The 21,615-nt window shown below is 42.9% G+C and overlaps 1 protein-coding gene across 1 annotated transcript in view; it reads right to left on the reverse strand.

Moving 5' to 3' along the window:
- Window positions 1-21,615, reverse strand: part of LOC144632786 (polycystin-1-like) — a 40,630-nt gene that overhangs the window by 2,369 nt on the left and 16,646 nt on the right. The window contains 15 exon segments of the mRNA XM_078491511.1: window positions 1-1,961; window positions 2,721-2,978; window positions 3,518-3,689; window positions 4,843-6,062; window positions 6,681-6,864; window positions 7,607-7,831; window positions 8,381-9,007; window positions 9,693-9,944; window positions 10,736-10,900; window positions 11,744-11,881; window positions 12,435-12,617; window positions 14,835-15,116; window positions 15,118-15,215; window positions 16,659-16,888; window positions 17,624-21,339. Coding sequence (XP_078347637.1) covers window positions 1-1,961; window positions 2,721-2,978; window positions 3,518-3,689; window positions 4,843-6,062; window positions 6,681-6,864; window positions 7,607-7,831; window positions 8,381-9,007; window positions 9,693-9,944; window positions 10,736-10,900; window positions 11,744-11,881; window positions 12,435-12,617; window positions 14,835-15,116; window positions 15,118-15,215; window positions 16,659-16,888; window positions 17,624-21,339 — 9,711 coding nt within the window.

Below are 21,615 nucleotides of genomic sequence, written 5' to 3' on the forward strand. Positions count from 1 at the left end.
GTTGTTGTCATCTGTCGTTGTCAACCAAGCATCTTTTAGGGGTTTCTCTTTTGGCATCTCCTTCTCCACTCCTTTCTTCTTTCGTCGCTTCTTAACATTCTTTTTCTGGCTGCCAGTGTTTTCTGGTTCGCTGTCGAATTTAAGCTTCCTCATGTCATTGGGGGATAAAGAGTCTCCGAAAATGCTTTCTATCTCAGCATCCGTGGTGCAGCGGCTCTCTGTCTCACGCTGCACGTCTTGGAGTATTTTAACAAGTTCATTCTCGCTCACTACTGCATGAGGACTGAAACACAGGCTTTCTCGCTTGACATTTTGTGCAGATTGATTCATTTCTGCTGCATTTGTTAGCTCTGCATCAGTGACCAACAGTGAGGGACTACGAATTCTGGCTTGTTCCGACTCGACAAAACCACCTGTTACGCTTCTGCGATAGTTGTTTGAGCTGTTGGGTTTGACACCGAATCCTGGCGTTAATAGCCTCGTTCCATCTTCGGCAACCTGTTGGGCTTCGGGTTCATCCTCGTCGTTACTCGATTTAGCATCGTCGCTGATGTCCCCGTCACTGTCGTCGTTGCTGTCATCGCTATCACTGCCACTTCCATTTGAGGACTCTTCGTCGTCGTCTTCTCCGTTGACTTTATTATAGACCAAATCTTCCACCATACGCTTCTGCCTGTAATGCTGAAGCGCACTCTCCAGATCTTCATTGCTGTATTGGTTAAGAAACCTTTCAAACACAGGAATTGAATCGGTTAGTTCCTCCTCATAATAATCCCAGTCGACTTCCATCAGCAACCTCATAAGGTTTTTCTTCTTTTCTGTGCAGTTCTCCGTTTGGAACCAGCGCGTCTTTCTCATATCCTCGAACGCAATGTTCCTCATAAAATGCATGGCGTTATCTGCGTTGTCAGCGATTTTATCGAAGTTGACCTCTAGTTCACTCTTAGGCTCTTTGTAGACTGGGTGAATGGCATGACCCATCGACTTGCCGATGTTCTCTTTGAGGCGATGTACCATAAAGTCCACTATTTCGAACTCGTTCGACTGCTTCTCCACATCGCTGCGAACGTCTGTGAACGCATCGTTGATTATAGACAGGAACATGTTGATGAGAACAAACACCATGGAGATGGTGTAGCTGTAGAAGAAAATCGGTCCAATGATCCGATTAGCAGCCGTCATCTCTTTCAAAGTGAACTTGCCGAGAATGGTGTCCATTAGAGAGGCGCAGCTTCTCAAGAACGTACCAAACCCTTCCATAGCCTGTCCAAAAACTAGGGTCGCCAGGAGTGCAAAGGCCAGAAAGGCGAGCGCGAACATGAACATGAATGACATTAGTGAGGTGAAGCAACGCTTCAAGACTTGCTGGAGTAGTGACATGCGACGATTGAAACGCAGGAGACGGAACAGCTTCAAGAACGACAGGAACACTATGATGCCTATGATGCATTTGAGCCACTCGTCCAGAAAAGCAGTGTAATGGAAACTGACAAAGCCAGAGTGATCATTGTTCATATCTCGAAGCGCATCGTTTGTAAACTTCAACCTCGCGAAGTACAGTCCGACTGCAGTCAGTGACAGAAGGGTCACAAAAATTTCCATAATGCTCCACGGGTTCTTCAGGTGTTCCCTTCCCTTTTTCACAAACATCCTGATCTCCTTGAACACAAAGAACGCGCTGAACAAGAGGTACATAATCTCGCATGTCAACACGAAGTACATTTCACCTCCCACGTACCGGAAGAGACGAAGCGTGAGGATGCTGGGATAGGGAGAGAAACTTCCGGTGGGGAGCTGCTCAAACAGAAGTGTGACTACACAGAAGAGGTTGGTGTTTGCGTTGTAAATGGCAAACTCAGAGAAAATAGCTCGTGTGTAGCGGTCCAGCCAGTCGGTGACACTAAGGTTTCCTGTTATTTTCAGGGAATCGTTTGCATCTCTTGGTAAATTTTGTACAAATCCTGCAAGAAAATTAAACAGATGAAAATAAGCGTATAAGTCAACACGCAAGTTAGCGCGCAAGTCAGCGCGGAACTTACAAGCAACGTAGGTTAAACAAATAACTAGTATTTCAAAAATTCGCGTTAATTCAAGTCGCGTCAATTTTTGTTAACGTTAATTTCCGCGCCGTTAATTATGTGGAGCGTTAATTTTCGCGACCTTAATTTCCATTATTTTGACTCCAATTTCTCGATACAGTCCAGACGTTCTAATTTTTTAGGAAAAAGCATTGTTTCATCAGGGTGGAAATCTAACGGTATCACTGAAACTGTGAAGAACGCTCGACAAGGTCAGATTCCTTCGCTTAACGCCTACGTTTGGCTAAAGAATCACGAACATTGTTTCCGTCTCGGATTATACGTATAGTGTTCAAATAAACTTGTTCCTGTTGTCTTAACAACTGTTTTTCTTTGTGTACATCGCGTTAATTTCCTTCATTTTGAAATGCTATCCTCTCTTTCGCGTTATTTTTTCTTTATTTATTTTTCTTTATTAACTTTTCCTTCGATTCGCGTTAATTTAAGTCGCGTTAATTTCAAATACCTCAATTACCACAAGCGTTAATTTCCTATAATAAGTTATATGGATTCTTAGAAATATCTTATTTCTACCTCTCAGCCCTCTCTCCTACCCCCCCCCCCCCCCTCTCCCCAACTCTCTACTACGGAATGAAGCGAAAGCTTGAATAAAACATAAAACAAAAGGCTTTAATTGCATACCTCCAGCGCTGTATGTGGCCTTGTAACCCCAGTACGGGAATGTTTTTAAGTCTTCTCCGCTCTGGTAAACCCACGGGCCCTTCGGCTGGGGCGCTTTGCTGGGAGTGGGGGCGGGAGTAACGGATAAATTTGAACTTGGTACCAAAGGTTCTCCTTTCCAACCAGGTAAATACGAGCCCTGGTCCTCTTCCTCCATGCTGTAGAAATCGTTACACTCGGAGATTATGTGATGAAATACGCGCTTGTATTCGCAGGTATCTGCAAGAAGAGCAATAAGCATATGAATGGTAAAATTTCGGCGAGGTAGCAGGATAATGTAATCGAAGCTAAGGTAGTCCTAACACGTACCAACTTCTTCTCAGGTTTTAAATTATGCTGTGATAATTCAGTCCAGCATTTGAGTCTCTTTCTGAAAGCCAAGTTTCTGAGAAAAGTCTATTTTTTTTCACAGAGCAGGGCGCTCGTTTTAGTCAGCGCTCGGATTAAAAAGGCGTTCTCTAGAAGAAAGTCTGCGTTCGAGCCAAGTGGCCCATCATGCCGGAGCTTATCCCGGTTTCCGTAGCAGGAAGCACTAAGAAGTATTTCAACTCCTTCTTCGATGGGCTAGTCCATCGCAGGGTTGTCCCCTGCATTAAATTCGCCAGTACCCATTTATGCACCTGGACGAAGTGCCTTGCCCAAAAACCAACGCAGTGACCAGGGCTCAAATCCGAACCACGCAGTCCGGAGTTCAGCGCACGAACCTTTTAGCCCCCCGCTTGTTCTGGGTTATGGAATGAAGAAAACACAGCACTCACTTTTTTTAATCCTTAGCTGCCTCAACCGTGCCACGCCCAACAGATAGGCGTTGGGTGTGTCTGCAAGAAAACCGCTATCATACGGTGTCTTGTCATTGTAGTAGGTGTGAGGGTTGAGAGAAGGGATGAATGTCTCATCAAGCCATTTCCAGTAATCATTGATCCGATGTACCTTGCAAATAATAAGAATAATACTGTTTAATAACTGTCAGACAAAATATAAGGCGATCCAACGGAGACATCTCTCCTGTGGATAGCGAAGTTTGTTTTGTCAACACTTTTCTACTGGATACTGATTTATCCGGTGAATAGTGTCATCCAACCTTTGAACAACCAGGCCCAGAGTGGAAAGAGGCGCTGTGATAGCTAAGTGCCTTGCACAATAACATAACAATAACAGCGATCAGCGTTTGAACCCGAACTGCGCGATCCGGAGTCCAAACACTGGACACTGAACAGGCCACTCGCCTTTCAGACGCAGGTAATCTGTGCCAATTTAAGGCTGGTTCTCATATAATCGTTTCTATCGCCTCCGTCACTCCAGGAAGTTTTCTTGCGATAAGGACGATTATATGAGAACATTACACGGACTATTGCTAACGTCTGCGGCGATTGGGACGATCACGACCTGTTGTATCGCCCGTGTTCTATCCTTCTAGCTTCTCTTCTTCGCCGTAAAACTGCAATAACTGAGAAGATAGGGGGCCACAAGTTTTGCTCTTTCACTGAAGGCAGCTATTGTGTTGGATCTTGGGCGAAAAATATTGTTTTTCATAGGTTTTCGCTCATACCAGGCGATCAGGACGATCGTATGCGAACCCCCGATCGCTTCCAATCGCTTCGATCGTCCATGATCGTCTCAGTTTTTGCATAGAAACGATCGGGGCGATCATATGAGAAGCAGGCTTAAAGGGAATGTTTCACGGATTTTAAGCCAAATTTAAGCATTGGAAATGGCCATCAAATTTGGTGAAATATGAAAATTACCTCTTAAAACAGTGAAGGGACATTTAACTAACACAGCAAATACAAAAGAAGGTACGGATGGCCAAAAGTGACGAAGATTGAAACGGTTTGCAAAATGGGTGGGTATTTGAAATACTGTTGGGCTGAACAGTTTTCAAAGGTACTCTCGTTTGCTTGTAGCTTTAAATTATAATGCCCGGGAGACACATTTGGTTGCAATGAAGCTATGGTTTTGTCATTAAGATCCATAGAATTAATTTCTTTGCAAACATCAAGTTTCATAGCAAGTATTTGGCAAAACTTAAAAAAATAAACTTGACTGAGCCGTGACACAGTCCCTTTAAGAGATATTTGCTTACCTTGTCGAAAGTAAGGTTCCCACTGTAAGCTGCCTTCTCAAAGGTATTCTGCATGTACCGCGTCACCTGAGATGTTATCAAGTCCCTGTTGCCATAGCTTATGGTGAGAAGAACCAAAAGGAAGATAACATACCAAGCAATCTCACGGATAATGGACTTCATTTGCTTTTCTTTCATTCGCAGCTGACGCGCAATCTCCAGCTTCGCTTCGTCTGGTGGTTTGTCGTTTATAAGTGTCTTCAGAGTCTTTTGCATCTCGGGGTCAAGATCGTCGGCGTTCTTGTGCAGCCATTCCTCGTCGTTTGCGAGAGCGTTGATGTCAGCGAACGTATCCCCTTCGGCTTTCTTCGGGTCCTTGATAAGGAGAGCAAACAACATCGCTAGTATGAAGACTTTGATTGGTTGCGTGAGCAGTACGTCTTGTAGAAAGCTGATAGTCATCGAGGAAAGCCACTGCGCTGATTTCTCGGGCCCAAACTCCATTCCGTACATTATCACAAAAGATCCTGATGTAGCTATGGCAACGAATGCGATGACGTATGCCACGTATATGAACCAATGAGGAAGGCCTTTTTTAGGCGGGGTTTTCTTTTTCTCTTCACCCATTTCGACATCAACATTGTCTATTTCTTCGTGCTCTGTTTTCACCGTGTATCGATTTTCTTTCGGCTTGGCTTTTCGAAAGATGGTGACGATGATAAGATTTGCCGGGAACACGACCAAGCTACTCATAATCCCGATAGAGACCTGTCTAATGGAGAAACTGAACCCCATGATCTTGATGGCGTTCTTGGGTGTCTCATTCTCTCCTACTCTGTAAAACATGGCGTTGGCAAGCATCGTGCACAGCAGAATAGACAGACAGCAAGTCAAGCGTTGAACTCGAGTGAAAGTACTCCGCGGCGGCCGCGCTACAACTGAGAACCAAATATGGCCGTCCGTCAAGTTCTTCCTCACTTCGGACGTAAAAAGAACGTTGAATTTCGTCAGCTCTTTCTTGGAGGCCGGGAAAAGATTTCTCTCGATCTTACCGTCACCTTCATCGACCGCCAGCCAGTCGTCGCAGACGAACCAAAATCTTTGGTCTGTCTGTATGTCTTGGATCATGATGCGGAGTAGATTCCACGAGGGGTAACTACCACCATTGTTGTGCCACACGCGGATCTGTTTCAGGTTACCGAGAGACTGGGGGACAGTCAGGAGAAAGGCATCGACGGCCCCTAAGAAAGATGGAATATTTGGTTCACTTATTCACTGAATGTTACAGTTGGCCTCTTTAACTTATTGTATATCTACTAAATCTATTTTTTATGAATGCTCAAGTTCCTTGATGCCCTTAATTTTCGAGTGGATTTTATTTTTGGTATCTCGCGCATCCGCGAAAATAATATCTGCAAACAATCAGTTCACAGATAGGAAATAATTTATTAAAGGTACCACTTGTTTGCCACAACTGAGGGGTAGTTAGCCTGAGTTTCTGCTGTGTAACCTCTTTCAACGTCATTTAAAAATGATCAATTATTTTTGGGGTCGGAGGTTTTGTAATTTTCCCAGTATTTCTTTTTTCCGTGAAAATTTAGCGGTCAAATTTTGGATGAATCTCTCACTCAATTTTAACCTCGCGAAAGTAAATGGCATTATAGCAGTTTCATAATCGTTATATCCACATTTCGTGCGTAGCCGTATTCTGTTTGAAAGAAAATAAGAGTTGCAATTGATGTAGACGTAAATTCCCTGCCTCATACCCTGGCGCTTACTAGGATTTTTGGCCGGGAGCAAAAGATAAAGGGTGCATCCATGGCAGAACATACATAGTGACACGAAAGGAGTTGACAAACCTGTCTTGAACGTTCTTCTCTTTGGATCTTTCAAAACTCGAGGCTCGCTGTCACCAAGAGCGCCAGTCACCACAAGTGATACTTCAGCACTTGAGCCAGCCCCGCGAATAAATCCCGTATGGACCTGTATCTCGTAGCAGTAGGTATCGCGAGAATCGTTATCAGGCAGTGGAGTCACTCCCGTCTGTAGAAATAACGTTCACATATGTTAATGAGTGTGACAGTCAAATCTCCATCAAAATTTACCTCTGTCACTATTTTCTTTTTTCTTTTTGTGCTGGCAGTGGTTGATTGCCTGTTTGTTTGTTTGTTTGTTTTTTTTTTTTGTTGATGTGTGTGCGTTTCTTTGTTTATCTAGCTGGTTGGTTGGTTAATTGGTTGGTTGGTTGGTTGGTTGTTGGATGGCTAGGCTTCTCTAGACTAGGCCTAGACTAGACTGTTAGGTTAGGTAAGGTTAGGTTAGGTTAGGTTATGTCAGATAAGTTTAGATTAGATTAGATTAGATTAGATTAGATTAGATTAGATTAGATTAGATTAGATTAGATTAGATTAGATTAGATTAGATTAGATTAGATTAGATTAGATTGCATTAGGTTAACTTACGTTAGATTAGGCTAGGCTAGCAAGGCAAGGCAAGGCAAAGCTAGGCTAGGCTAGGCTAGGCTAGGCTAGGCTAGGCTAGGCTAGGCTAGGCTAGGCTAGGCTGCAGGCTAGGCTAGGCTAAGCTAGCAAGGCAAGGCTAGGCAAGGCTAGGCTAGGCTAGGCAAGGCTAGGCTAGCAAGGCTAGGCTAGGCTACGTTAGCTAGGTTACGTTTGGTTTGGTTTGGCTAGGTTAGGTTAGGTTAGATAAGGTTAGGTGTGGTTCCACCCAGAATAACAAGAATCTCGTCCTTTTTTGTTTGTGTTTGTATAAACATCAAGGTTACCTTTAACGCGTCATTCTTGTCTGCTCTCCTCGCAGGAATTAGACATAGGAAATAGAGACCCAGAATGACGCACACTGCAATCAGCGCATGCGGACTCTCCAGCAGTTTTTTGACACTGAGCTCTTTGAAGTTGATCGTGTTTGGTGGAACAAAGAAATTGCTTCCAAATGTTGTCAAGTGGTTTGTTAAGCATTCAGTAAACTTAATACTTGAGTTGGGCCCCACCTAACAAAAAGAAATAATAACATCATTCAGGTTGCAAAGGGGAAATACTATATGGTAGTTATGTGTCAACATTTGGATCACAAAAACACAATTTTCAGTAAAGTTCTATTTCCGGTGCTACTCTGAAGACTACATTTATTTTCTCCTAACAATATCAATACATTGTCAAGCATAAAGGTAATGAGAATAAAGAAAATGATCAACTAGAAAATATGACCTTGACGTAATGCTAAATTCTCAAACGAATTTTACAAGAAATGAATGGCGATCAGTTGGTGTGGGGGGGAGGGGAGGGCAGGGGGGTTTTAACCTCCGCCTTCCCTTACCTTTTAATTCGAGCTCCCTGCACCCCTTTCTAAGTGCTTCCCGCCTTTTTTTGAAATATTTCTATTGCAAAATATTATGTCTCTAAATTTCTCCCGGTCCCCTTTACCTTGAGAATCCCGCTTCCCACCCTCTCTTCTCCCACTTCCCACCCCTATTCTTCCGGGCTCCCACCCCCTATCCCCCTCAACTCAGAAAAGAGAAGTAGAAATTTACGTTTGTTACCTTGACGCCTCTTTTCCCCCAGCTTTCACTTTTCTCATCATAATACAAACAGATATAGCTGGACACAGAGAAGTTGTACGGTACGTCGGTCAGTTCTTCAACCTCCAACGAACTGTTGAATGGCTTCTTGTATCGCACACTGGCGAAGTATTCCCCGGCTGCAGACCAGTTAAGAGCATCATTTGACAGAAAATATCGATAGGAATAAGTAGGGTCAGTGGAAATTGACGAGTTTTCATCATCACCAAGAGGAACCTGTTCAGCCAAAAGTGTCGCATTGTAGTCAAACACTCCCTTCGATGGATTCGGTTCGCCTCCCTTTTTGACAAACAGCTCCACGTCCACGGGAATTTCTGTTGCAATTTCGATTATCAATGCAGACGAATTGTCTCGTTCGCCAAACACGTGCAGGTTGTATTTGGATGAATGAAGCTTGTCTGAAACAGTTCGTTTATCAACATCTGAAGCAGATCTTGGGACCATGACGCTAATTTCGTTTCCCTCCTCCAGACCTTCCACGTTAAACTTGCTCTGGTTTTTAGCGGCATTTGACTCGTGAAATGACATGCTTACAAGCTTGCTGTTGTTTATGCTCCCGGGATAAAAATTGATAGCAGAAACAAGTTGCTGGTAAATAAATCATAAAGAAAAGCAATTATTGAAGCTGTCAATCAACTCCGTGTCTCCTATCTTGTGTCAATGCGCCCCCCTCTTCAACCCTACCAAAACACCAAACCTTCCACGGGCATAAGAAGGGCCAGGTTGATATAAACATATGATAGGGCCCTTGCTGCCGCTTGTAATCCCACCGATCGGGCATTAGTTCCCCCTTGGGCATTTGAGCAGTCGTGCTTTTTTACCTGGCTTCGTTTCCGGTGATGAATTTTTCAGGGCAGACAATATTTTTTTTGTAGCCAAATAGCTCTAAAGGATCTTAAAATGAACATAACGAATCGGTAGTTCCACACAAAAAGATGGCTTACTATAAGAACACTTAACTTAAAAGTAACACCCATCATGGGCTCCTGCACTTCCTTAATATGGTTTGCCCTAGTAAGAGCTCGAACGCAAGAAATTTGTCGTTTTTTACCTCCCAAAATGCTAATACTAAGAGTTGGCCGGGAGGGGGGAGGGCGGGGATGTGCACTGCTAGACTGTTGGGCTCATGCCTTGAACAAAATTATAAAATCAAAATTGATATATTTCCTGTACACCATACAAGTTTTCGTTTTCATGCGTAATTTGTCAAACCTTTGAAAACAGTGAGAACTTTAACTCACACACACACTTGCACTGTTACAAAAGACCATACCTCTATATCAAGTGTTTTGTTGCCAAAAGCTGTCAAGTTCTCCGGAATTGCCACCACACTGTCACCAATTGTGAATGTCTTATTGGCGAGGTCCTCAGGCCTTTCTCGTGAAACTCCCAAGGAGATGGATGGCGTTTCAATTTTGGTTGGTTCCTCGCCGGGAACTTTAGAGGCCACTAGAGCTTCTGACAATGTATTCATCGTGTTAAGCACTTTCTGAGTTGTATTCTTTGCCGCGTTCTTCGCAGAAGACTACAAAACGTAAACCACAAGCGTTGGTTTAATTAAAACAAGTAAGCTAGAGGTCTGATAGGTTCTTATCGCCTGTAAATTTATTTATTTTGTTTTTTAGGTCCGTCCACACTGACCCGGGTAAATTGGAAAACGGACAAATTTGAAAACGCCGTGTAAAATGTTTTCCATCAACATTAACCCGGGTAAATTTGAAAACGATACGCTTCATCGCGCGCAGAGTTTCAACGCATGCACAGAGCTATTGTCAAACTTATTAAACCTTTTGTTTTGACAGAAAACACATGACTATTTGACGAGCGACTTTTTGGAGAGCGTTTTTGAAAAGTACCGTTTTCGGTGACCGAAAGCGCCGGCTCAGTGTGGACGGTTGGCCTAACCGGGGAAAAAGATGCGTTTTCAAATTTACCCGGGTCAGTGTGGACGGGGCCTTAGTTACCAGTGAACTCCTCCGATTTTCGTTGTTTCTACTTTTATAATCACTTGCCCTGCGAGCTCGTCAAATTACAGCACAACTAAACTTAATTACCTACGGGAAATGATAAAAAGTTATACTCGAGCAAGACCCATTCCACAAAAAAGGTAGTGCTTTCTTTATGTGATCTCTGTCCCCTACTTAAAAGATTATGTCTTGGCTTTATTAGGTCCATCAGACCTCTCGCTCTCCACAAGGGGGGGTGTGGGGTCCACCTCGAGTAAACTTACTATAACCGCTTCCCTAAATAGACACATATTTGCCGACTCGTGCAAAACTGCCACGCGATGCCCATAAGTTCTCTTTTCTTACATACCTGTCCAGTTTTTTGTGACACATCCGCCGATTTAATGAGATTTACTGCTCCACCGAACACAGCCTGCGAAGCTTCTTTGATCTTCTCGCTGGATGCTTTGTCTTTACCAGTGGCTTGTGCTAAAATTGCCTTACTGGCATCCGCAATTACATTGGAAACTTGATTCTAGTTAAAATAAAAACAACACCATCAGCATTTTAATCGAATTAGTAGACACTTACCTGGTTTAGGTAGATTTAAGGGGGGTAGGCGTATCGGGGAGCGGGGATGTCGCAGTGACGAGAGCACTCGCCTACCAACAATGTGGCCCGGGATCGACTCCCCGACCCGGAGTCATATGTGGACCTATGTGGGTTAAGTTTGTTGTTGGTTCTCGTCCTCGCTCCGAGGGTTTTTCTCTGGGTTCTCCGGTTTCCTCTCTCCACAAAAATCAACACTGCTAAATTCCAATTCGAACGGGAACAGTGGACGAAGAGCCACCCTGTGGAAGTGCCACTGCAAATTCCCATTTCTTTATTTATTTTTATTTTTATCGCTAATCCAATGGGATGTTAGTTCAGCACGGTTTACCGTCGACCAAATCGCTGGTACCTATTCTCCTGGGTGGAAACACACTGCGAGAGTTACATGTCTCGCAGAAGAAAAACACAAAAACGACTAAAATGTAGCTCAAAACAGGCGAACACGCTTCGTAAATCGGTCAAACAAACACATCTTGGGTTATCGCATCTGTAGTTTAACCACTGGTATGGTATGGATACTTTATTTACCCTCGGTTATGTAGACTAGCTTATTATCTCCAAGCATCCCCCCCCCCCCCTTTCCAACCTCAGTGACAGTCCCATTCTCGTTCTCAGAGCCCGCGTCTCCCTAGACCAGCGGTCGGGAAACGCGAAGCGTTCTTTTCGCGTTTCCCGACCGCTGCTGGTGAAAGGGGACGCGGGCTCTGAGAACGAGAATGTGACAGTGCAAGAACAGACCACAACACCGGGACACATTCGCACTTACCACTACTCTGTCTGAATTCTGTTCCGGATTGCTTGTGACCGTAGTGAGAGTGCTGCTTAATTGCGCGACGTCAGATAAACTAGTTTCTTTGGACACTGTTTGCGTTTGCAACAGAGCATCGACAAGTTTTTCTCGCAACTGTGAAGATAATAAACGTTTGAGAAGGCGTTTTTGGTGAATTTTAATAACTGAAATAAAACTGGACCAACACCACTAAATAGACCTCTCCTCCACTTCGGGTTGATAGCGGTTTAATTAAAGTAAACAGTTAATAAATTATTATTTATCAATTAATTAATTTATTTATTTATTTAAATTTTATATTTCATTAAATCTTCATTTTTTCTTATCTCTTTTGAATCTATTAATTCCTAATTCCCTTCTCCTCTTTTAGATACAGCTATTTGGCCGGCACTGAATTGCGGTTTCGGTAGCATCTATCCACTAAGGGTATTTCTTGTCTCTCTCCCTCACCCCAAGATGGAATGCTGGTTCATCGGATAACTACCCCCCCCCCCCCCCCCCTCCCTGCCATTTGGAAATAACTATAAGACCAGCGTGTCTCCCAAGTGTACATATTAGAAGGCATCAAAATTGGTACCTTGTTATACAAACTTATAACTAGCAGTAGGTCTAGCTTCCTGCTAAGTTCAGATAGTTAATCAAAACTATTCCGGAAAAAATTGTTTACCTCTATGCTTTCTTTTTTCTCATCTTCGCTCTTCGTTTCGTCTGCAGCAGGTTCGTTCAGTACCGCGGCGACACTTTGCACGAACGATGCCGTCTCCCTTGTATTTCCAGAATTAATTAAGTTTGTTAATTGTTCATCTGCATCTTTTTTAATGGCTGCAACGCTTTTCGTTACTTTTACCACCTAAGAAAGAACGATAAGAACAATAGTCGCGCAAAACAAAGAATACCTCCAGCAGGTTAAGGGTGTATTAGTGCAGTTTATATCGTCCTGTATTGAATTGAGAGACAAATTATTATCAAATTCTTGCTCACTGATTATTTGATTAGTTTTGTTTAATGACTTTTTATTTCAATTATTACTATTATATATTACCCTATGCTTTTGCAATACTGTAATGTTTTATGGCCATGCAAATAAAGCTCAAATGTTGTTGTTGTTGTTGTATTATGGCGCGATTTTGCAATGGCAGCAAAACTCTCGCACTGCTCGCCACTGTAGTCAAGCCAGTTTTAATTATAAGACTGTCCAATACTGGATTTTATAACTTAAAGATTAAATTCAGAAACAGTTAATAATAAAGATTAGCGAAAATACTGAACGACGTTTCGGTGTCATCTTGGCACCATTTAGATCAAGTTAAAGAAGCGTGTTGATAGAGTTTGCGACCTGACTAACAATTTTAAGATTTCAAAGAAATGTCAGGGAAAGTTCGATTGCCTGATCCACGAAATGTAGTGAATTCGCATGAAAAAAAAAACGGGGGTTAACATTAGTCGGACTCAATTCGCGCGAAAGTATTTGTTGCACTCATTACTAGTGTTTGCCACCTCACTGGATGAACATGAACACTGAACAGTTATTTTAAACTTAATCTAATTTATTCAATTTCGCACCTCTACCTTTATTAATTTAGTATACAGCTATTTCAATTAACGTTGTCGGGATCAAAGCTTAAAGACAAGACTGAAAGGCAGTATGGGTAGAAGAAGAGGGCAACTGCAGGTGTTAATTATAAAATTTTATATTAAATTAAAAAACGGAATTTTTTTTTTTTTTTTTTTCAAAATTGAAAAAAAAGATATTTTTATAAAAAATAATTTTAAAGAAAATTTTAAAAAAAAAAAAAAAAAAAAAAAAAAAAAAAAAAAAAAAAAAAAGCCCCCCGGAAAAAAAAAAAAAATTTTCCGTTTGTTTTTAATTTTTTTTTAATTTTTTTTTTTAATAAAAACTTTTTTTTTTTTTTTTTTTCACATATAAATAAATTAGTTTCATAACTAATAACTTGATAAGTAGTAGATAAAATATGAGCGGGAGATCTGTATGGGCGGTTACAATGGCGAACCGATAGGCGAGCCATTGTAAACGCCCATACAGATCGGACGCGAATATTTTATTCTACTTGTGAAATGAAAACAATAAATTGAATGCAAAGTATTGTTATGCGAATCAGTAGAGATCTGTATCAAAAGTTAATGAATTCTAATTAGCTGAGCAGGAGTTTGTATTAAAAGTTAATTCTATTGCTTGATTTGTATTGGGGTTTACAGTTGTGTACATGTGATATGAATACTGTGCTGGGATTGGTTTGCACCCTCATGAATTATTAATGCATTTTACAATCGTGCTAAGATGACACCGAAACGTCGTTCAGTATTTTCGCTAATCAATACTGGTTTACAGTGTATTACTGTTGATATAATGTTTCAATATGGTCTGTTAGGAGAATTATAGATCATGTTGTGATCTATGTGACTTTCTAGTTCAAACCATTAACTATGTTCAAACGAAGTGAATTTACAAGCATTAAGAGCATTTTTCGATTGAGTGCCGCAAAGGCGAAAGCCAACGTTATCACTCTGGCCAATCGCAAAGGACAGCAGATGATCCAGGGATCCAATCACGACTCGAAGCAAATACAGGCTGCCAGCGCCAAGCGCGGGAAATCGAGTGTGAGCCAGTTATGATTGGTTTTGGTTTTGGACGTAGCCATAGAGCGGTTTTCACTTTAGCGTCAAAAGTAGTTTGCTTTTTTCTTTGGTTTTGCATTACTACGCTCAGTGATTGGTTCAAAAATCTAACGCCACTTCCTCAGCCAATCAGAAGTAAAACTAAAACCAATTGTGAGTTTTCTCGCGTACGTTTTCGTGCGCTTCGTGACGACTTTATGTTATTACTTCGACTTTTGATTGGTTTACTGAATTGTCAATTAAATATTTAGCAACCCCACCCACCCACCCAAAAATTGGACTCTGTAACCATTAAGATTTAGGTGTTTTGTTTTCGAAAAATGACCGTTGGACTTTCAGTCACTGTTTTGTGGGAGTGCTCACGCCTCGCCTCCTCCCCCTCCCCCAACCCCCACCCCCTTCCCCTCAGACCCGCTAACAGGGAACTTACCGTTATTCGAGATTCGAACTCAACCACCGTCGAAGCTCCCAAATCGTCGGAAACCTTCGCGTAAAGTCTTATCTTAAACTCTTGATCCTCCAAACCACTTGGCAGAGTAACTTTTTTGCGGACGTTCTCTGTTCCACTGCCTATTGTTGGTTTATCTTCTCCATTTGTCGAGTAGAAGAATTCATAATGTAAAGGATTCTCCGTATCGTTAAATCCTGTACAGTTCAGAGTAAACTTGGTGTCAATAGCCTCCCCCTTCAGTGGCGTTGCTATACAATTGCCCCTTTTTAGGAGGCTCGTTTACTTTAACTCGACCCTTGGAGCTGCCCCATTTTCCACCAGGAATTCTTCCGAACAAGGCAATCTCATAAACCTGTCCACCTGCAAAGAACAAAGTAAGTATACACACTTTAAAACATCGTCTAGTAATGTTGAAACAACTTGGGCATAAAAATTTCTTACGTTCTCAGCTTTAAAAACAAAAATGGTTTGGCAGTAAATCACTCCGAAACTTCGGGGAGGGGAATACTCTTTGCAATTTTTGGTGGGGTTGAGCCGCCAATTTCTGCAAACTCAAAACGCAGAGTGTACCCTTAATGGCGGCATATACACTTGTTTACCTTAAGTAGGAAAGTACTTTCCCTGCTACGGATCCCAAACACGTTCATGTTACCCCCCCCCCCCCCAGGCTAACCCCTCCCCTGTCCATCCTACCTGCCCGCCCTTTCTCCCCTCACCCCTTCCCCTACCTAACCCCTAACTTATTTGTTCCCCTACCAAATTCCTGACAAGGGAGCTTGCTCGCAGACAACATCTTTGTGAAGTGATTTCATACAATGTTTGTTCCAAGTTAGGGCCTGTTCTGTTTACATGATTCCGGAATGACTTTCATTCCGGAACGAAACTCGTTCCGGAATGAAGTTCGTTGTGTTTTTGACAGAGTCGACGGGTTCAGCCAAGAGTCGACTGATTCAGCCAGACTCTGTTTTTGACAGAGTCGACATGACAGAGTCGACTGGTTCAGCCAAAGGCATTTTCACGTGGGCGATTTTCGCGCGAGATCAAAACAAGGTGGCGCATGTTTCGCGCGAGATCAAAACAAGATGGCGCATGTTTCGCGCAAACATGTTTTTGTGTTCAGTGATGGCCGAATCTGCAATTTTAACGAGTAATTTGACCATATAGCTGCTCACTTGGGTAAACAGTAAATGATATTACTTTTTTTCGCTCTGAATTCAAACTGTGGAGACCGTATGCGGTTTTATGAGTTGTAATTTCATCTCGAAACGAAATTCGTTCTGTGTTTACATGATACCAGAATGAAATGTCATTCCAGAACGAAACTTTCATTCCGGAATGAAAACCGGAATGAACTCATTCCGGAATGACTTGACTTTCGTCTCGGTATCATGTAAACAGATACAGAGAAATGTATGGGTATGGAATGAACTCATTCCGGAATGAAAGTCATTCCGGAATCATGTTAACAGGCGCTGTAGACAACGGCTTATTTGCACAAAAGAAAGTTCCCAGCCAACCATAATTTCAGCTTAGTGCACGCCCTTTGCAAGTTATTAAGCATTTTTCACTTTCCAAAACGACTCATTTGAGAGACTAGAAATAAATCATATAATATAAATCGGTTATGGATCATAAACTGGTGGAAAGCTGACCAGCATTGGTTTAAACATTTCAGTTTTACGCTAACTCAAAACATCTCAGTTACCCCCAGCCATTTAATAGTTTAGTATGCTACTGTCGAAAACAGCGCGACACCCGTTTGCGTTCCGTTACGTTACGTAAGATTGCGTTACATAACTTTACCTTGAAGACTATTGGGCTTGATCACCAGACTGTCCCAATACAGAGGCGTACTAGCAAACTCCTTTAATTCTTTCAGTGGTTCTCCCGTGCATTTCTCTGCATCCATTGAGCTGCATTTGTACAATTTCCATTCATAATCAATCCTCTTGTTTGTATTAGTTTCTCCATGGCCTAGCAATGTTAATTTGTTGGATGGGTTGATTTTCTCTCCTCCTTCACATTGCGCACAACTGAAATGCAACATATTAAAAAGGTGTACTCAAACACATGTAAACTCCGGTACATGTCATTCAACTTACAGGTGTCTTCTCCAATGAGAAACACATATCTAACAGTTACAACAAATGTACTGCGAAATTATGTATATGCATGTAACAAAATCAATGTATGTCTCTTTTCATTGGCTGAACCATCCCACCAAAGATGGCAAATGAGAAGTAACAAAGGCCGATAAAGGGCAAGTATTTACACTAGGTATTCAAGATAACCCACAGAGAACGTGTCCTAAATTACGCCTTCTGATTGGTCCATTTACAAAATCACTCTTTCTGATTGGTGATGACCCATACCGTGCCCCTTTACTACTCACAGGTTGTTAAAATGCGTAGATTCGTTTTATGTCAGCCTTGCAGTTTCACTGCCTCGTCCCCAGGCGTCATCCTCCTTGGTAGTGCACGGTTCGCTTAGTGTTGTGGGACTGACCTACACGGTTCGCTTGGCGTTGTGGGCCTGATGCGGACGTCCCTTATCATCAACCCCCGCGCTCATTGTTTTCCCGCCTTGCCGCCTTTGCCGTCTGGCCGACCGGCGCCTGGGGACGAGGCAGGCAGTTTTACGTTTCATGTTAAATTAAGGTTTGGATGGCTGCGCTTTCTGCGAAGTGGTGGGAAATTTGACACTACCCCGAGAAAGTTTTACTTGATATAAAAAGCAACAGCATGTTACAATGATTAAAATATACTCACCTGATGCTTAGGGTTGGAGGATCTCCTGGACTAACGATCACAATTTGATCTGCGAATGCCTTGCGTTGTCCCTTCATCATAACAAATCTTATCTTATACGTGGTGTTTGCAGTCATCCGGCTTGTGTTCAGTGTTATTTTTGGAGAACTGAAGTTAAGCTGTCCTGGTCCATACTCGAAACAACCACCAAGGGAGGGTGGTTCGTGAGCGGATTTATTGCCTGTGTTATTTGTTTGAGGTGGCGGGGTAGGCATGGGTGGGAGGTTTTCTAAATCAGTTGGTAGGTTGTAGTTTTTGTCACGATCGACTTGCATGCAAAACCAAGCAAATTTTAACCCAGAGCTGTGGATGTTCAGTGGCAAAGTGTCAGGATCGTGCGATTTTTCGGCGTTCATTTCCAGGCGGACATTACTACCCACAGTCTTCTCTGTACCTCCATCGATAGTCGCGACGAGTTTAGATTCTACGACCTCTATGTAAAATTTCTCCTCTTTGAAAACGCCCGGTTCGTACACCATTCTGATCAGAAAACTTAATTCATACAAGCCGTAATTAAACATCCGAGCAGGGATAAGCAAGTCAGAGCTGTCTGTTTTAATTTTCTTCCCTAATTCAGTGGGATCGCCGACCAGCTGGGAAATGTTCCACCAGTACTGAGTTGAAACGTTATGGCATTTGATTGTATTCACTGTCTTGATATCGATGTCTTTTGAGCGTTTATACTTCGTTCTCGTTTCCATGCTATTTCCTATTCCAGGAGCTGTTATTATCGGTTTGTAGCAAGGACCTTTTACGACTGCCGCTTTGGAATTTTCATCTCTAATCCAGAAGCAAGAAACGCGATTTTTGGCTTTGAGAGTGACGGGGTAGCCTAAGTCCTTTGCTTTGGCGTACGTGTGATCGAATTTTATTTCAGGTTTGTTTTCCAAGGGTTCTGCTGAACTTGAACAATTCACTGATGGCGTACCAGTCTTGTAATATATTGGATCGCTGCCTTCCTCGATCAGATCAATCTTGAAACAAGAATCAGTTCCCTTCTTTTCCATTTTTAGAGTAAAATTGACCGGTTGTATCTTCTCTTCTGCAGGCCCGTTCGTAGTCAAGCTAACTCCAACAATGCTTTCCTCCACAGTAATACTCATGTTTGCTGTCATGTTGCTAACATCGTTCGCCGCCGTGAGCTGAATGGTGTGATTTCCCGTCGCACTGAAAGTATGATTACAGTTAATTCCTGGGATTTGCACACCGTCTAAAATCCAGGTGTATGATACGTTTGTACCGTTTGTTATTGAAGCGTTGAAAAAGATGGGGTATTCCTCGGGAAACACGCCTTTTTGAGGGAAAAACTTCTCCCTTTCAGGACACGTATTGACAAAATCGGTAACGTGAGCAGAAAAATTGAGGCCGTGGACTTTATCTTGAATTTTAACTTCCACGGATGCATTACCGGAACTGATCTGATTGGACACTTGAACAGTAGCAATATACACACCTTTTCCAGGATAGAAATGAATAATGCCGTTGTTATCTTGCAAGCGGTTTAAGGTTTGATTGTCTCCAAATGTGTAGTTGATATAAAGCGGTCCCGAAGGAGTGTATCCAGGAAAAGAAACAACGAAGCCCACTGAGCCGGGAGAGGAAGGCTGGGGCGAGGTTGACGACAGGTTGACAACACTGATGGGATATTGAACAATTACCCGGCAAGTTGCGGTCGCATTCTGTAGATTTCTGTTAAACAACGTCACAGTGACATTATATTCCCCTGGCGCCGAGTACGTGTGCTTCGCAGTCGTTCCGTTTTCAGGGAATTGTCGATGTGAGTACGTCACGTTGCTTGTTGATCCATCTCCAAAATCAAACACGCTGTTAACGTTGGTGCCATTTACAGCTGTAGCAATAGCCGTCACTGTGTCGTTAACAGCCACGTACAAATCCCCAGTACAAAGATCACCTTCGGCTCTTTCTAACGATCCGCGCTGTAACACAAGCTTGGCGTCTTGTACAGGCGTCTCAACATAAACTGTAGTGTTAGCTGTCTGATTGCTGACAAGATTACTGACAGTGATAGTGAAAGGGTATTCCCCAGGAGCACTGTAATTATGCATGCTTATAGCTACAAAAATGTCTCCAACTGTTATGCTCTTGTTGAAGAGTTTGTTGTTGCCATCACCGTAGTCGACGTGTATAGACATTTCAGAACCTTGAGACACCTTCCAGTAGACATGCGCCTCGGCGTTTACTGCCACCTCGTGTTTGGAACTATTAATCATCAAACCTTCAATCACGTCCTGAACGATGATGTCTTTCTCGCAGCTTGCCGTGGTTGAGCTGATGTCATTGGTGGCGATCAAGGAAATTTTGTATCTCCCTGCCTTGTGATAAGTGTGTGATATAACTTTATCTGTAGTATTGGTGGTACTTCCATCCATGGTAAGCAAGAAGTATTGGGCGGTTTCCTCTCCCTGGTGCGGCAGTACGGTGAAATTAAACGTCTGGTTTGTTGTCACGACACCAGGATGTGTCATAACCACGCCCGAGATTGCACGTTGCACACTCAGATTGCCTTTGATGGTAACGCTGTCCAGCTCATTAGCCGCTGTGATTGTCACGAGGTATACGCCAGGAATGGTTAAGTTCGTTTTATAAATGGCGAAAAACGTGGCACCAGGTACTTTAGCATCGGTCAAATTCGCTGCGTGTTTCTCGCCTTCTGTGGTTTCGACGCTGATGTTAAAGTCCACATGTGATCCATTACGCAAAAACCAGCCGATGCTAGCGGTGCTTCCATTTTGAATCGAAATCAGGGCGTTGTCTCTGAATTCCATACCTGCAATCCTCTCCTGGATGACAACTGAACACCAGAGAGCGGAAAGACTTACTTTATTCATGGCTATGACGTTCACTGTGACGGTTCCGGTAGCTTTATAAAGATGTGTTACCCACGGAGTCAACGTTGTGGCATTTTCCCCATCGCCAAAGTTCCACATGTACGTCACATTGGTGCCGTGAAGCAGCTCAACGCTTATATTCACGACCTCGGCTGACGGTAAAGCCTCGGGCAGTTTTAACGCAAGTCCCGTTATGGTTTCTTGGAGAGTGATCTCCTTTGTGAAGCTCAGTTTCTCACGCGAGTTTCCAACTGTAAAGGAGACTTTCTCGTAGCCAGGTGTTTGATACAGGTTTTCAAAAAACGTTTCCGAAACGGCTGTGTACAGTATGGCTACGGCGGGCACATATAGAACTTTCGTGGGACTCTCTTCTGTTGATGGTAGGCGATTCCCGCGAAGAGTCTTGGTACCAGTTGAATTAATCACTGAGCTGGAATACAGGAACGAGAAACTTGATAAACTGGTTTTCAACGCCGCGGCTGGCCCAGTGGCGGGAAAACGGACGCCGATGACGTCGCCTTCTTCAAGCTTCAGACGTTGACTTTTACTTTCAATCAAAATGCGTTTAGGGCCACTCGTTGTATAAACCAGGTAACTTGAGATATGCTCGTAGTCAAAGTTCCCATGTGCCATTGTTTTGTTTTCGCTGCATGAGCCACTTTGGATGGCGCACTGTCCCTCTTTGAAGCTAAATGTTTCACCGTCATCGCAGGTATTAGGCTTACCCTTTGGGCAAAGGGATGCGTTGTTGAAGAAGTAACTGGTGACACACAGCTTTTTTGATGGACAGTAACGCTCGCTCGCTGACATACACTTTGGTCGATAGACCTAGCACAGAAAGAAATCAGGTCATAGTTAGATTACAACTGGTAACTGTTAAGTCTGCGTTCTAGCCAATGAAGTGGCCATCAGGCCAGTGCTTATATCCAGTTTCCGTAGGAGTATTAATATTTCTACTCCCCCTCATGATGGAATGCCAGTCTGTCGCAAAGTTTCCCCCCCCCCCCCACCCCAGAGCATTAAATTCGCCGGTACCTATTTACACTTCTGGGTGGAAAAAGGCACTGTGAGAGAAAAGTGTCACCGTTTCCCAAGAACAAAACA

Source organism: Oculina patagonica, chromosome 12 (assembly GCF_052425735.1).
Source record: "Oculina patagonica isolate OP01 chromosome 12, crgOcupat, whole genome shotgun sequence".
Lineage (NCBI taxonomy): Eukaryota > Metazoa > Cnidaria > Anthozoa > Scleractinia > Oculinidae > Oculina > Oculina patagonica.